At 38.5% G+C, this 17,878-nt stretch overlaps 1 protein-coding gene across 1 annotated transcript; it reads right to left on the reverse strand.

Moving 5' to 3' along the window:
* Positions 1 to 227: 227 nt before the first annotated feature.
* relt (RELT TNF receptor) lies at positions 228 to 15,931 on the reverse strand. The gene is made up of 11 exons (XM_077541249.1): positions 15,787 to 15,931; positions 9,040 to 9,114; positions 8,696 to 8,788; positions 8,122 to 8,306; positions 7,867 to 7,922; positions 7,500 to 7,754; positions 3,941 to 4,009; positions 3,058 to 3,136; positions 2,468 to 2,845; positions 2,122 to 2,250; positions 228 to 1,948 (listed from the first exon to the last, which is right to left on the reverse strand). The coding sequence occupies exons 2-11, from the start codon at positions 9,079 to 9,081 to the stop codon at positions 1,945 to 1,947; spliced, it is 1,290 nt and encodes a 429-aa protein (XP_077397375.1). The 5' UTR covers positions 9,082 to 9,114; positions 15,787 to 15,931; the 3' UTR covers positions 228 to 1,944.
* Between the last annotated feature and the right edge of the window lie 1,947 nt (positions 15,932 to 17,878).

A 17,878-nucleotide genomic window follows, 5' to 3' on the forward strand; every position in this document is an offset into this window, starting at 1 on the left:
GGACAATTGGAAATAGCACAAACCAGAGGTTACTATATTAAATTGTTAACTAACCACAGTACTGTATATAAAAAAAAAAAAAAAAAAACAAACAAAAAAAAACAGTATAAAAACTGTACTTCTTAACTGTAGTAATTTAGTTTACCGCTAGATGGCGATACAGCCCAACAATTAAAACTATGTTTCAGACTGCCAACTGATTTCACAATACTGCAATACACGCACAGTAAGTTGAAACATCTTTACTACATTATTTCATTGACACCTTCATTAAGACTATTTAAAAACAAAAATGCTTTCAAAATTTCCTCATTTTATTTCTACAGTAAAAACATACATTTACATAAAAGTGACATTGAGATGCTTTTTTTTTCAGCAACACTTCAGATTGAATACATGCAAGGACAACTGATGACAAGGATTATCCTCCTGATCATATCCCATTAAATAAACATGTATTCTTTGTAACAATGTGACAAAAGCATTAAAAGTGATTTATATACAATATAAGACAGAATTTAAAGGTGCATTGTGAGTTTAAAATGTTACTGTTAACACGTTCTCTACCTCATGCACGCTCCACCAATGCCCAGATGAGTATGAGTCCTGACTTTTTAACTGTGACCGCGCCTATCAGCTTGTATCTTCCCTTTAACATGTTTGGGGCGAACACTCTACAATTTCTTGTTGGGGTGGAGGAATTGTGTCCATACAATTGGGATAGAAACGGAAAAAAATAAGAGAAGGCCGGCTTCGCGCACAGCCCAAACTCCAGCTCAGACTCCAAGTTAACCGAAAAAACAAAGTTTATTCGAGCGCACGTACTTGCACACGTGCCGTGCGCAAGCTTGAGAGGCTGCAGTTATACTTTAGACCAGAGGTGGCAGTTGCAATGTAAAAAAAAAAAAAAAAAAAGTGATAAATTCCACAATGCACCTTTAAAATTCAGTAAAACGTCAATTAAACCACTAACACCTCAGCAAGAATTTTATAAATATACAGTACCAAGTTCTTTTGAAGAAATGACAATAAGTTAGTTATAAGTGGAAATAAGTTAAATCTTTTTTTGCAAATATATGTACATATTGGTCTTCTAAAAGTCAGGTAAGTGCTCTGTTTTTTTGTTTTGTTTTTTTAACTGACTGATTGCTGATATTTTTGCATGAGCAGCTTTATGTTAGAAGTATGAAATTATTTAAAAAAAAAAAAAAAAAAAAAAAAAAACTGTCTCCCAAGCTGTTGTCACATGTAGATTTTGTTTTTGTTTTATTTTTTATTTTATTTTATTTTATTTTGACATTTTTTTGTACAAGGCTGTGACAATTTTCTCACTTGTGCATAAAAAACTAGTGTGTTATAAAACATGGATAATTTCTATTCCTCATTCATGTCTACAGTAAACATGGAAGCAACAGAATATTAACTAAGTTGAAGGGAACATTTTTTTTTTCTTCCTTCCCCTACTACTTGCTATTGTAGTATAGTTTCAACCTGACATATAATCCTCGTGATGAAAACCACATTCATATTTTTGGGATCATGTTGCACACTAACCAGTTGAATGTTTACCTCACTTTAGATACACACCATGGATTTTTCTGTTTTCTTTTCACTATCGGGTTCTCCTTTACACAGGGAAGAAAGACTGTCTATTGCGCAAGCATGAGAGAGTTTACCTGAGCACGTGTCTTTTGTTCTGAATGTTCAAACACTGGGGTGTATTTTTCCGCTCACCTGCCATTAAAGTGCAGAGCAATGACAGCTGCTAATCCAATAATATAGTATAACCCTCTAAGGGTCATCCACATTTTCTCTTTGGATTAGATTCATGCTGTTCATTCTTCTTTTTGTTTCATTTTGCTTGTCATGAAACAACCTCTTGCAGCAGGGTTGAACGTAGTGGTTATCCTTGTCAGAGGTAGTGTAATAATGCAGCCTCTCTCGTCACCTGAAATAGTGTCGTCATATTGAGAGATGGTATGAAACATTACTTGGAAAAAAAAATATGCATGTATAATTGATCATCTGTATTCTTTGTTGGCCAGAGCTGCCAAACATTTTTACAGACACTAATTTTGTAAACATTGGTTGAGTACAGACAATGACAATGTGCTGACATACCTCATGAGGCCTGCTAATGAAGAGGAAGAAAACTGGATCCCTCCAAAAAGGGATTTACATTGCTCCTGGGATGGTGCCCTTGTTTCCTCGATGACTGGTTTGTATTCAGGGATCTGAGCCACTTGAAATCTGTTCAGAAAAAATATGTATGCTTATGTTGTGTAGCTTTCCAGTTAAATTTCCGTTCTAACTTGAACAAAGGGATCGCAAGCATGACTCCCACTCAAGGGGAAAGGTATGCATCCATGATGAAATGGAACCAGAGTCTTGCAAATTCCATGAAATGACTCAGATGTTGTGTAAAGGAACGATTAGATATGTATTGTATGGCAGCAACAAGTCTCACCTTCCCACAGACAGAACTTTCAGCTCTGTCCATTCCTTTCCGTCCTTGACCTCCAGCGTCTCCTGCACAGTATTTGGCACCGCAGGATGCGGACACTGAGTGTTAACACGCATTCCTGACAGCAGGGTGTCCTTCTGCTGCTCAGTGGATGTTTTCAGGGTGGGAATGATAAGGGTCTGTGGGGGCTTAAGTGGATCTTTAAGGGAATCCAGAGGGGGTATGAGTACAGTGGGCCAGTTCTTCTGGGCACATCGGGAGCAACGGTAGCCGTGCTTTGGTCCCGAGTCGGAGAGGCCAGAGATGGTGTGAAGGTGCGACTGATGGGGGCAAAGTCTGGGGAGGGAACAGAATGAGGACAACGCAGACAGCATCGGGAACCTGAGGGGGGAGGAAATGAGGATTTATACAATGTACACCAGAAGCATCTACCATGAATCATTTTTATGTTTTAGTGGTGGCCAAAATCAAAGAACAAACCACTTTTCCCCAATTTTGCCTTGTGTCTTTGTGCTGTATCATGGATGACATGACTAAATACATGTTGGCACATAAACGTTGTGTAAGTGGTGCCGGTATGTGTGTTGACCTACTTGACTGATGAGACTTTGCTCAGGGCCATCTGCTTGCTCTCATACTCCTGCAGTAGTTCTTCTAAAGCAGCGGCATTTTCTGAAAACCATCACATATATATTAGCGATTACCGATTTTTGGCAGAAAATAAATCTGATTAATCTTCCGATTATTTTGGAAAAATATATATATTGAGTACAGAAGAAGGTTACGATTGAATTCTATTAAAATAACTCGTTTTTCACACATTGGGAAGAATTTGTGTAGTATTGTGGGTATGTGTTCCCACAGCATTTGTGTGTGAATATTCGTTATTTCAAGGAAAAACACTCCCGTAGTCGATGCTAACTTCCCGTTAGCAGTTGAGTGGAATCCTCCATTCGCTTTTAGCATTAGCGCTAGACTAGCAATGTTTGAAAAACAAAGCATGTTTTGTATTTAAATATACAGTGGATGTAATTTTTTATTGTCGTGTGTTTAGTTTTACAGTTAACTCTAACTGGGGTGACATTAAACAACTTAATGCACGCTTTAGGACAACAGAATAACCAGAATAGCATATACTTGCTAGCTGCTAATGCTACGCAAGCAAAATGGAGCACACAGGTTACTTTTACAGTGTCAGAAACTCTGTTTTCTTCAATTATAACATTTTAAGGGGAAAATAATCGGCTATTGGGCCCAATTGGCTGATTGTTTTGACAGATGTTTGAATTATAATTGCTCAACCCTAAGATATATATGTATTTGTCCAAACAAATATAATTTGACTTAAAATTGACTATCACAAGGCAAAGCCTTTAACAGTGAAGTAATGTTTTAATGTAGAAAAATACTTATCTGCAATGTGTAAAAAATATATATATTCCTGTGAATGTACAAGAAGTGAAGAACATCACCCACCTTTTTTCTCAGTAATTAGTCGAACAAGAACGCCAATGGTGTCTTCATTGAGGTCGTCGTAATTATTACCTAGAACAAAGAAGCGTAAGAGACACATTTTAATAAGCATTTAATGCGCTCTAAACTATTATATCACCAAGTCAGACAGTGTTTTTATATTTAAATATGTATGAACAAACATGTTCATGTATTCAATGTTGCTCAAGTACTTTTTGTTACTTGTGCATATTAAAATAATGTAGATGCAAGCATGCATGTTCCAATTTCACTAAAAGCTCCAAGTTTGAATCTTGATGGAGTAAAATAAGTTTCATAGTCTGTGACAAAGCCAATGTTTACACAGTATGCCGAATCAACCGCTATCCCACAAATGTTTGATTTACAGCAGATAATAATGTACTTCATTCATAAGTGGCAGCTACACTTTCAAGCCCAGTTCACACAGTGCATGTCATTGCTCGGATACTGTGCCTTAGCGTACGATGGGACTGATAAATGCGGCTCCAGGGCAACCCCCCCTGACATCCCATAAAATCAGTAAAGCAGCTGAGAAGAGAGTGATAGCAGTGAAGGATGGGAAATACTTTGGTCAGCAATCTGTTAAAGCAGAGGGCTATAAATAAATATAGTGGCTCGGTGGCCTTTTATGGGAATTTGATGTTAAACTTGTTCAAGAGAGGCCATAACACTTAATTCTCTTTACTTCTTTTTTAATACTCTATAAGTGAATATTGTAGGATGTGATTTGAGTTCCACTAAACTGAGCTCCTCATGGGCCTTCCCCAGCAACTTGAGTTGATGACAGACTGTATGTGCTGGAGTTTGAACTGTATGCACTATAAACTATAACAAGGACCTAATATACACAACGTGCCAAAGATTGTTACGTAATAATGAAAAATGAGAGACAGAAGAGGCAAACAAATACGTAGTTTGAACCTACAGTTACGGACACTATTCCTCTCTCAAGGCTGCCAAAGCAGATGTAAAACAGAGCAGCACAGTAGAAGAGAAGGAGATGAAAGAGGAGACATAAACCATGAGGTGAGCACCAAATTGAATTATTGATCCGGCTGGGAAAGGAGACGAGAAGGATGGAGTGTCATGTTCACATGAGGGTGACGTGTTGTTGAAAGGGGTGGAGAAGGATTGCGAAAAGAGGTAATGGGATTGGGGCGTTTCCATTTAGTGCAGAAACAGGCTCATGTTTCACAACAAGATTCTCACCAGACGAAAAGAACAACTCAAACTGTTAGTTTGGTCCTCCTTCAACACACTGCAATCTTACGATTTGCTCTCACTTCTACAGTTCACTCATGCATATTGGTCAAGAGGAATTATTCTCCTTTCAAGTAATAATGATCTTCTGCACCGATAAATGTCTTAAGTGCCGGTAGTATAACAGTCTTGCCTGTTAAATCACAGTTTAATCAATATTTAATTAATGACAACGGCGAAAAGGAGCCGTGAGCGGTCTTGCTTCACGTGTGCGTGTAGGAGACATTTGTGGAGAGCAGCTGCGCTCAAGCGCTGACGTCCTTGTGGAAAAAAACAAACGTATGGTTCATCAGCTGTCACGGCTTGTGCCATCGGGTCAAAGGGAAAAGCCAGCTCAGCTTCGTAAATCTGTTTACTTGTGCACATCAACTACCTGTCCTTCAGGTTGCTGCCGTGCACACACCAAAAAAATTAAAAAATCAAGTATGTATAGCTCCTTACAAGAACTGTTAAATTAGCGTGTGAGACTTCAGCTTAGTGAGTCAGTTTTAAGTGCAAACCTTTTATATTTTTATAATTGCCACACTAAGCGAGCGCTTTTCTTCACTATAACCCTTACATGCAAATAAAAGGAAACATTCATTCATTGGTATGAAACTAATTAACAAGTAAGCTATTCTGCAGTCCCCATCGGGAAATGCATTTTTTTCACCCAAGCCAACTGTGAAACGTTTAATTTGCAAAGGGCGTTATTCCAATAATTCAATTCTATGCTGTTCAAATGCACATCTGTCCTGCATCGCGTGTGCGAGCTCAACCACATTATTGCTGTGCCAACAAACAAATTCAACTGTCAGCTAAGATTTCCTCATCTTGCTGTCCAACCAAGTGTGTGAAAAGCCTTCGACTCTGCGATGCCTTCATATGACAGCGCCTCACTAATGTCACAGGAATAACATACCACAAATAAAGGAATTCAACTTGTGACAACAAACACAGAAGCCGAGAGACAGCCAGACAAAGTTTGAATCATTGATTGTATTTCGTCCCTCCCAACCACCAGGTGGCGGTGCTGAAACAGCACGGAAATTCTTTTTTTTTTTTCTCCTTCACGAGGTAACATACTATGACACAGATATGTTGTTTTTGTTTTGTTTTTTTGCACCAGTGAGTGATATTGTAATTTGTTTATGCCCAAAACATAACCTAATCACCTTTAATAATAATAATAATAATAATAATAATAATAATAATAATAATAATAATAATAATAATGATAAAGTGAATTGCGCTTATTTGTTCTTTCTGTTTTATGTCAATATCTTATTCACAAGACCAATAAGGGCTGCTCGATTATAAAGAAAATATTGATCACGATTAATTTGGTAATAATTGAAATCACGATTAGGACGATCATTTGTTGTTGTTTTTTTTGTGCAAAACAAGAAAATGTTTAAAAACGTAAAAAATGTTAAGACAAACTTTGTTGAGACGCAAAAATTAAGCAAGTTTCTTTTGGATCAAACAAGATTTATAAAATTAGTTATTTTTAAAATAAAATGTGCAAATATATAAATTTAAACAACTCAAAATTAGTATGAATATTTTTTTATGTTTGTTTACAATGATACCAATGTTGTAATTGTGGAGTGTAATAATTGCAATTTTAATTGAATTTTGATTAGTTGAACATCCCAAATCTGTAATAATTTGCCCTGTCACCTATAACAAAACTGAGATGCAGTCCTGTCTTAAGTGGGTATAATAAGATAAACGTGGCGAATATGAAAGTTGCACCACTATTCATTTGTTTTCTTATATGCAGCCCTCTAAAAAAAAGTTTGGACACTGGTTGACTTGGTTCGGTACAAATCTTTTATTTTTTACATTGTCTATCTCGGATGTCTCTTCCCAAAATCATTATGGTTCTCTATTTTTTGATTAATTTAATTTGCCCGTTCTGCCCACATCGCTGCCTCCCTCATTCCCGCCTGCTCTCAGTCTCTCCCATGCACAGTCCCTCAGGAGAAGCCGGGTGCCCTCTTCCCGTCCCCACTTCTTTGTTTACCGAAGTTATTTTCTCTCTGACTCCCTAGTGAGTTGCAGGGAATGTTTTTCAAGAAAATTGCAATAATAACGCTTGGAAAAATAGAGCATACATGACCTGTAATGAATGGGCCTGGAAAAGGTCAAAGTTCAAAACATTACACATGGAGGTCTGCAATGAAGTTACATGACTGACTCGTGACTACCTAACCAGTGGTTGTGCATAGACACTCATGCATTTAGAAAATCACGATTGAATGGAATACTTCTTACGTCGATATCCGTCACTGCTCACCTTCTCTCTGAGGTGTGGCTGTCTCCGCATCAACCCCATCCTTCTCAGCATTGCAGCGGCATCCCTTCTTCTTTAAGAAGTTGCAAATCCCGATACCCAGCAGGCCCGTCACGCAGAAGATGGGCACCAGGGCGAACACGGCATACTCGGCCGTATTCTCCTCAGCGCTGCGCATGACTGTGTCATTGACTGGTCCTCCAGCACCGTTTCCCAAGCTTTGCTCCACTGTGCGCACGCTTCTGGTGTGAACAGTCACTGGAGGGAGAGATTGCAATCGCAAAAGATTTAATCAGTCTTCATTTGGCCCTTAGGATATTTAATCAAGGAGACTGGGTGTTGAATGCAACAGTTAGAAAAATGTGCTTACTCTTCACACAGGGATTTTTCTTGGAATCATTTCCCACTCTGGGTTTGGAGTTCAATCTGTTCAAAAAAAAAGAAAAAAAAAGACCATATTTGGCAGGACAGAGAAGAAGAGAGACAATATACAATTAAAAATCTGATAACTGTAGCAAATAGTATTTTTTGTGTTTTAAATAAAACAAAACAAACTAAAAGATTCCACAGACAGACAGCAGACAACAATTGCAACAAATGTAAAACAAAAACTCGAGATCATTACCCAGGCAGACAGTCTCCACACACAGCATCAGAGTTTGCAGTGCCGGGTGTTACCAGTTTTCGACTGCGGAATTTGCAGGAGGAGTGTGGACGACACAGTTCAGAGTCTAATGAGTCTGAAAAGGTTCCTGGTCGGCATGAACGGCACTGCACTTCCTCTGTTCGACTCTGGATCTGCCCACAAGGCTGGTAAGACAGAAAACAGCAAATATATATAAATATAAAGTAACCTCCTCATTCATAGATATGAATAAACCTGAATTTGCACAGAAACTGCTGTCAAAACAGAACTATAAGTGAAGAAAATGGTTTCTTTAGAACAGAATATTTTCCCCTATGTTGTCTGTGTCTCCAAATTTCTCTATTTTTCACAATCGTTGAAGTAGTTCCATTCATCAAGACCTGGCTTGGTGACCAAGACCTGCTGTCGGCCAGATGAAAAATTGGGACAATGCCAGTACATTTGAAGACAGTCATCATAGTGCTTTCTATACTCAACAATTATGCAGCTAAAGTATACACTACGGCAGATCATACGGAATTAATGTGAGGAAACACTCTCCCGCCTGACTCACTTTAGACGGCTCTTGACCGGCGGGGCATTCAAGACACACACACCCTTCTCCCCACTGACACTGCACTGCTGCAGTCCCACAACAGCCGAACACCTGGAATTAAACCACACGTACAAATTCATGCAATCTCATGAGTCATTAAAGCTTTTCTCAAACTGGTGATGCGTCATTAACCACATGTCACCTCTCCAGCAGCTTCAAAATAAATGATGAAGAGTACACATACTAGATGCACAGTGCATATCATTTCTGCATACACTTTAACAGATTTATTTTATTAATATTATGAATTATTAATGACATTATCATTTGTATTATGACTATTGTGAAATGAAAAGCCTTACCGTGAGCAGAACAGTAACTGAGCAGCAAAGGTGGTTCCTCATCTTCTTCAATATATTCTTGTATGCACATATGATCTGTAGAAGAAAACTTCATGAAATATTTTCAAGGTGCACATCTGGACTCAAGCACTTTTTCATAAAAGATGCAGAAATAATAGTCCCATGAAGTAATGACAATTATACTAGTTCAATAGGTTTATAAGAACGAACAGTCATCTTCAGGGTACTCCAGGCTTTTTATAGAAACAAAACAATACACTGCCTGTTTTTTGCCAGTAATTGTAAACCACCAGAGAGTGTTGAAAGAAAAATGTATTTACATTTAAGTTGCCTTGCAAGTCCAGACAGGACAACTATCTATCAAAAATATTCCACACTTTCCCCTTCTGATGCACATACCACAATGAATAGTCAGCTATGAGTTGCTTGAATCCATCTCAACATGCTGATCAGTCACACAATTACAGCTTCTCTTGAAATTCTTCCCGAGTTCATATGTGAAGCGCTGGACTCAAACGAAATTATGCAAGTGGCGGTACTGAACCTCAATGGTCATAACGGGGATGTGAAATTGCGCCACGGATTATGACAGCAGACTGGAAGTAGAGGAAAGGTTGGAGAAACCCAAAATGACCGAACGAAGCAAAAAACACAATAAGAGGGAAGTGCACACTCACCCCCGACTTACTGATGACACACTTTCTGGGAACAGACACTGAAGGAGCATGTGTATTGCTTGCTGAGTGGAAGTGTCATTGTACCTGCTCATATTATACTGTCATTCTGACCTACGATACACACCTTGGGACGTGCCCCTTCAAATAACAGTTGACACACTTACACACACATTTGGGATACTATAATAGAAATGGATGTTCCGGCAAGGTCCTGGTGAAATTGACAGGCTTGTAAAGTATTATTTCAATCATCAAACGAACAGAAATGTGTGCCCAGAAACCGGAATAAATAGGCTACTTGTCCAAAATGGTGCACATTGTTGCATTTTCTTTTGAAATTTCATGCTACAAATTACAATACATGTGAAATACATATATGAATAGTTTCAGTTTTCAAAAGTAGGGGTTGCAATGTACATAGATGGGGGCTTGGGTGTACACTCTGGAAAACACCTCCTGTGTCTCCTTTTTTTGGTAAAACACTGCAGTATTTTTTTTTTAATTGATCTCAAATTCCAATTATGGACTGAAATTTAGTATGTAAAACAATGACTTACGAGCAATGCAGCTTACGAACAGCCTCTTGAAACCCAGTGTGCTTGTATCTACACCTGCCAACCATTTCCTGTGACGGTTTCTAACGGTGCATTTCATACATGGCTCCCACATGTCAATCAGGTCCTCAACCATTCATTATTTCTGACCTTGGCTTTACTGGCATGACATCTGTTGTCAAGTTTTCCAGTGGAATGGTACACCAGCACACACTCCTCCTGCACACTGTCGGATCAGACTTTATCACGTTGGAACGCAAAGACGTCAAGTTGACTGACCCGATTGGAGCGAGAGAAAGAAGAGATGATAGCAGGCTCAGATGGACGTGCCTGGTGTCCACTGACTCCACTGTATACTAGAGTCAGAAGTGGGCATCATCATTGACTGGAATTGATGATTGATTGAAGTGCCCACCTTTTGGCGTGTGCTTCAGCACTTTTCAATGAATGGTTGATAATGTGGAGCCTCACAAAAATACACGGATTGGACTGGTCCTGATGATTCTTTTGTATTCGTATGAATCCAGTTGGAAGTATTAAAGTGAGCTTTGCTGGTTCCTCCACAAGAAACCACCTGTTTACAGCAATTGCATGTCACTATTTAAGTATCTCTTCTCTGGGTACTCCGGTCTCCACCCACATTCCAAAGACATGCATGGCAGGTTGATTGGGCGCTCCGAATTGTCCCGGGGTGTGCTTATGCGTGTGGATGATTGTTCGTTTCTGTGTGCCCTGCGATTGGCTGGCAACCAGTCCAGGGTGTACCCCGCCTACTGCCCAAAGCCAGCTGAGATAGGCTCCAGCACCCCCTGCAACCCTTGTGTGGAGCAAGCAGGTTCAGAAAATGGATGGATGGATAGATAGATGGATGGATGTTTAAATATCGTTTTGTTTTAGTGAAAAGTAATCCCTTACAGCAGATGAGTTGACGTTAGGATTTTTGACAGCCGCAAAAACTTGTGAAACTGGATCGGTTCGAACAGGTAATCATGTGACTAAATGCGATTCTCTCTGATACTCATAAAAGAACCAGATCGGGTACCAATATCAATATTGGATCGGGCATCCCTACTGTGTACCATATACTTCATATATATATATATATATATATATATGTATATATATATATATATATATATATTTTTTTTTTTTAAATATACTTCATATTAGCTTGTAACTTTACAAACCCTGAAACATGTCAACATAATCCCATTAAAGAAACACCACAGACATTTCTATTTTTAAACATATATACAAAAGTAGTAAGGTAGTTTATTATTCTACTAATGGGAACGCAACCCGACCACTTAGCTAGAGCGAAAGCCTGACTCATTTTTTCCATCATCTCTCTGATGGGAGAGCTAAAGAAATCAAACAAACCATTAAGTACTACTCTTATTTTTGGTTTATGACCAGAAAAAAAGGTGAATGTGGAAGACGGGGAATGCTACAGACTGTAAAAGTGGGTAATGCAAATAAAATGAGTGAGAATTCAAGTCCCTTGGCAAGAATGCAAACATTTGCTAATGAGTGCTCGAATTATTGCAATTATTTGCCCCTTTACTCTCTAACACAGAGAAGACAACATGTTTTCCATGACCACCAGATGTATAACCGTACGTGTTCAGTTTAGAAAATGAACTGCACAGTGCACCATATCCCTAGTGTTTTCTAATTAAAATTAACACACACTTAAACTTGGCTCTAAATGAAGTGGTCGAGTTTAAGGGAAAAAAGATTCAGCAACTGCAAAGAAGTTCAATTTCATGCTTTGTTGGTCTCATTGTTATTGCTCAGCAGTTGTTTTGAAACAGGCTCATGTCTGTATCACCACAAGCACGAGGGACTGAGTGTATCCTTTGCAATAATACATGACACACACAATCAGTCACTTGTGCCTTGTCACAAAGACATTGACCCAGACCGGCATTGTTCTCTGTCACTGGCAAGTTCATCTGGCAGACACTTAACACTTTCAGATTTCGTTCCTCGAAAAACCAACCAAAATACTTGCTATAAAACCAGATAAGCACACAAACAGTACTTATGTGATTAACTTTTCTAATGTACAGTACTTGGACTTTTAGGGTAGCACTAGCATGAGGTCTGCGATTGGTTGGCAACCAGTCCAGGGTGTCCCCCGCCTACTGCCCAGAGCCAGCTGAGATAGGCGCCAGCAGCCCCCGCGACCCTTGTGAGGAATAAGCGGTCAAGAAAATGGATGGATGGACTAGCATGAGGTTTACCTGTAGTGGTACAAAAACAAATGATAAGTTCAGCTGAGTTTTCCTGGATGGCTGTCAACGGCTAATAGCTTATGATGAGCCCCTCTGGCATTTTCCGTTTAAGTTCCCAGTGTAATAATCCATAGCTTTCCTGTACCACACATAGCGTCTTGAATCTCTGCAGCAGGGTATGATGAGATTTCAAGATTATCAAAGCATTAAAGAGTGAAACATGCTCCCTAGAGTCAGAAAGCTTGGTCCCAGATCTCACAGTTCAAGTCCTTCAACAGGCTAACGATCCCAAAACACACCTAAAAACACCCAATAATGCCAAGGAACAAGACATCGGAATACAAAGTACTTAAATGGCAATGAGCCCAGAACAAAATCCCATTGAACATGCAGTCTGTACTGGGGAACGAACCCTTCAAAATGAAACAGCTGGAACAGCCTAGGAACAATAACAGGGCCTAAACATTTCGACAGGTATACCGTACACAAATCCCATTGAGAGTTGCAGAAATCTAGACATGGGCTGATAACCGATTTGACGGTTCACGGTGGTTTTAAAAAGTCAAGGTCTCAATAACTGCTAATAATGGCTGTCAAAGGTAATGAATGGGATCTTCTCTTTTTTGAGGGGATGTGTTAGTATGAATATGCTTGGCTGCTTGCAAAGTTGAGTAAACTAGCTGCCACTTTGAAATTAATTGCCTCAAATTAACTTTTTTTCCCTCCTCCTTCATGTACTAAAGATGAGCAAGACAAAAGAGACACAACAAACACTGATGTATTGTGCTCTGATTAATGTGCATTCTTTTCATTAATAGTGCCAGTGGCTACTAGTTGGCCCCAAACACAACATGAGTCATATGTTGAACGTCTGTTCTAAAAATAGCTCACAAGTGATGGGACAGTGACTTACTAAAGAAGATTTTAAAAAAAAAAATTTATTCTTTTATTTATTGACGCTTAACATGGTAAACGTTTATTTTTGTAGCAAATATTCTATATTTTGTTTAAAAATACAATACATCGTGTTCAATGTGCAAAAGAAATGCTGTTTTTATTCACCCAAATGTTTCCAAAAAAGGTCATTTGAGTTGAGAGCTGTAATTTTAATACAGTGATATTTCTGCTCACAGTTATCATAATGTATGTAAGAATCTAATATCGGCCTATGCCTACTTCACATTGGAAACTGGAAAGTTTTTTGTTTTTTCTGTCATAACTGTAAATACATTGACAATAATATGCAACCATATAGTAAAAAAAGATTAGACTGAAAAATCAGAATTTGACCTGCAGTCTCTCTACAGTACTCAGCAAGAGCCTTTTGATGTGTACTTGGTCTACTCTGATCATCACTGAAAAGTGGTGTTTTAAGTATATTGTATATAACGGTTCAGAATCATCACCTTCAATACCTGTTGTATATTCTTCATTTAAGTATGTCTTCATTCCATAGTATTCATCTTATTAGTCATGTCTTAACAGTGACACAGAGTAAATCAGACCATTTGATGAACACCAAGTTCACCATCTATTGAAAGCAAAAGGGCATATTATAGAAAATAGTTTGTATACAGTTAGTTTGGTCACTGGATAGCATGCCCACCCATCAAAAGTATGAAATTAAATAGCTCAAGGATGAAATTAAACAGTGTCACTGCACCGTGATTGACTAGCAACCAGTCCAGGCCGGGGTATAGTATGCCTTTCACCCAAGGTCAGCTGGGGTAGGCTCCAGCTGTCTGCCACCTTGAGCAGGATAAGCTGCATAGAAAATGGACGTATGGACAGCAGCAGCTTGATGATTAAGTACTGCCTCAACAAGGGAAAATCTAATTTAATATTTATAGATGTTTTCTTTATGGAGAGAAATCAGTAGTGGCTTTATTTATAATCTGAAGACACACTGGGTGAACATCTCTTGTTCTGGTGGGATTCTCAGATGCTCCACAAGACTCCAAATAACACCACAAAAGTACTCAAGTAACTCAACGGGAAGTCAGTCTCTTGTTCCACCCCTCGATTTGAAATCATTGCTCAAAGGGGGCGTTGCCTGGAGGGCCGTTGGGTTGTGAATGGGAAGAGGGTTGGGCGTGGTCTGGCTGTGATTGACAGCATCAGCTCGCTAAAAAGGCGTTGAAAGAAGCATGCGAGACTAGCCAGCCAGTGGGTGGCGGGGGCGACTACGTCAAGATTCACAAGTGACGTAGTCTGTAACTTCTCGTGAAAGGAGAGGACAAACAGCCAAATTGTGTTTATCTCAGTATTTAACCTTAAAATGGCACCAAACACACGGCCTTTGATCCAAATTCAAGCTTTCAGCAAACATGCACTAAAAACACTAAAATGTAAAAAATAAATAAATACTGACCAGGACATGTAGATAGCACTTGTAGACAGTTTATACAGTTTATCAGGGGAAAAAAAAGTTGATTTAGTGATGAGTTACCCCTTAAGAAATTTTTCCAACAGAGAAACTGAGAGGGCTACCAGAGGGGGCAGTCTCATCTTAGATAACTGTTTCTATCAGCAAAAAATCTAAACAAAAAATCATCTTAACCCATAAGAACCCACGGTGATCCCAGTGATGCTACTATTATTAACCTACTGTATCTATCTTTAACTTTATGTCGCCAGAAAAAAAAAAAAAGTGTTTTTAAATGTCACAATATGAAAGGTAACACAAGTAAATGTTGGACTTCAAGGTTAATTAACCGTAATGATGATGCCAAAATGGATGAATGGATGTTCCAAAGCTACAAGTGGATAGTGTCAAGGCCCCCCCAAAACGTCGATTTTCATAGTTTTATTCCAGTTGCAAGCCAATGTTGCCCCTCAACGGTTCCGTGTTGTAAAACACAAAACCAGAGGACGTGACGTCTTGCAGTCAAGGGGAGATCACGCCACTGGGAGTGATATCATCAAGTCGGCTATCAGTAACAACTGACATGTCACTGCGTCAACATTTTGGACACAAGCTCTCGTCTGCCTGTTGAACGTTACAAGCCACCATTTGTAGCAGACGGACTTGAACGCATCACGGCGAACACCCTTTTTGAAAAGATGTACGACTTTAAGTCGTACATTAAATAAATGGACAAAGCAGCAGAGTCAAAACTCTTAAAACTTGTTTTTTCACAGATTAAAAAACAACCAAACACACTTTTTCGCCGCGTGTAATTAATGTAGTGTAAATAAAAAGTCCAACACGAAAAGTAGAGTAAAACTCAGTTCCCATCACCCATTAAAATACAATCGTGTACAAGTAGTCAAACTTACCGGTTTCGGTGAATAAAAGTGGTGGAAATTCAAAGTTCCGTCACGAACATGACCACAAATGGTGAACCAAGTTAGTTGGTTGGATTTGTTATGGATGAAACGACGCCGGTTAAGATCCTTCCTCACTATCCCGGGCTTCGCTCTCTTTTGTGGCAGAGCGCATGAGCTCACCCTACGTCACCGCCGAGCGATGACGCGAACGAGCGTGGGCAATGCAATGGCACTCTTTTGTTTTTTTTTCCACTGCCCCTTACAGTGCAACATTTTGGAACGACCTTGAAAACTATTGTGCAAAACAAAATACAGGATTGCATTGGATGAGAAATTATCACTCTTTCTGAAAGATTAAAAAAAAAAAAAAAATCATGTGCACTATTGTTAATTTAATTTGTATGTTTAAGTGTTGTTAAATTAATGCTCCATGACAACTGCGCATGATTCGTCTTTGTATTTTTAATTGCATTATCCATCAATTGCACAGGTCTATAGTGGTTGCACATATGATTGAAATATATTATCATTTGGCTTATATAGCTTCATTATAATCTTCAGACAAGCAGCTGGATGACATAATAGCAGCCTATTCATGCAACTAAGTGGGATTCAGTCTTTCAATTTGTACATGTTTGCTTTCCCTACAATGGAAAAATGTTATGATGTAACCTATATTTGTGTTGGAAAATGAAACGTGTGTCAAAGTCATACATTCTTTTTTGTCAATAACATCAGACATGAAAGATAGTGTAATTTTATGAAAAGGAATGACAATAATGAAGAATAACAACCATGAATCAATGTATCATTCAATATGTCTGTGTGATTTAGGAAAAACACAACATCAATTGCTTCAGGCGCAATGTAGGTGTGCACTGACCAGGAATAGCATTTAAGCTAGCATAAAAGTCAGCTATGTGAACCACTACACTCCCATTGGTCACAAAAAGCGTTGTAAACACACGTTTTCTATATGGAGCATCACAACCTTGAAAACAATAATCTTTTGTGACGTCCTCAGGTGGATGCCTTAATTCTCTTGAGTCGTTTTATTGCATTTACTGTACATTAGTTTTAATGGTTGTAATCACGACCTAAATGGAAACAAGAGCTTGCTCTCAACTGCCCCTCCCTGAGTAAATAAAGGTTGAAATGAAGTGCAATCTGACGTCAGGTTTATGTTACTTCAAAGGTAAATAAATATGTAACAAGTATTGTGTGGCTCCTATTAGGAAGAAGTTCCCTTGATGTAAATAGCTGGTGAACCTCCTTTTTCACATAGTTTTCAATAGAACAATGGAATACGTCTCTTATTACAAATTGCACTCATGGTCAACAGGAAATTTTAATCACAGATGGATTTATGTGTCCTTTAACATATTTTTGAAGCTGATTCCAAAGATGAACTTTTGTTTCTAGCACATCAGATTTTTGCAATATTTTCTTTCTTTTTTTTAAGTTTGCTTGCACAATACATATTTTACCAGATGTAGTACGGTACTAGTAATTTATAGCTATGACTGTTGTGGGTAATAATCACACAACACGGCTTAAAGAGCGGGAGAAAAAAAATGACATGTATTGCTGAGTCTAACCCTTAATTAATAAATATTACTAAATATATTACAAAATACTCTTATGATCTGGAAAAGTTTACTTGCATCAATGATTAAAACAAATATTGGAAACATTTGTTGACTATTTTAACTGCAGTATTTGTAGTTGTATGTAAAAAAATAAATTAAAAAAAGATACACAAGATAAAGAGATATTACTAGTGATATTTGCCCTCAATATTGAACCGATTGCAGTTACAGAGTCGGTGGCCACCACATGACAGTACCTTGCTCAATATGGAAATTAACCAAACATGTTTTAACAGCTATGATCTGATAATTATTGACATTGGTATCTGGAAAACACAAACACAGTGGCACCAGTGAATGTATTTAATTACAAGTATGAATCAACAATGACAAAACAGGTAAACAGGAAGTGACGTATGACAACTACGAGATGTCAAGCAATTGCACCTGCTGCAATCGTTTACCCCTTTTAGACATCCATCATGTTGAAAACACAATCAAGAGTCAGCAAC

Source organism: Festucalex cinctus, chromosome 13 (genome assembly GCF_051991245.1).
Source record: "Festucalex cinctus isolate MCC-2025b chromosome 13, RoL_Fcin_1.0, whole genome shotgun sequence".
In the NCBI taxonomy this organism is placed as follows: domain Eukaryota; kingdom Metazoa; phylum Chordata; class Actinopteri; order Syngnathiformes; family Syngnathidae; genus Festucalex; species Festucalex cinctus.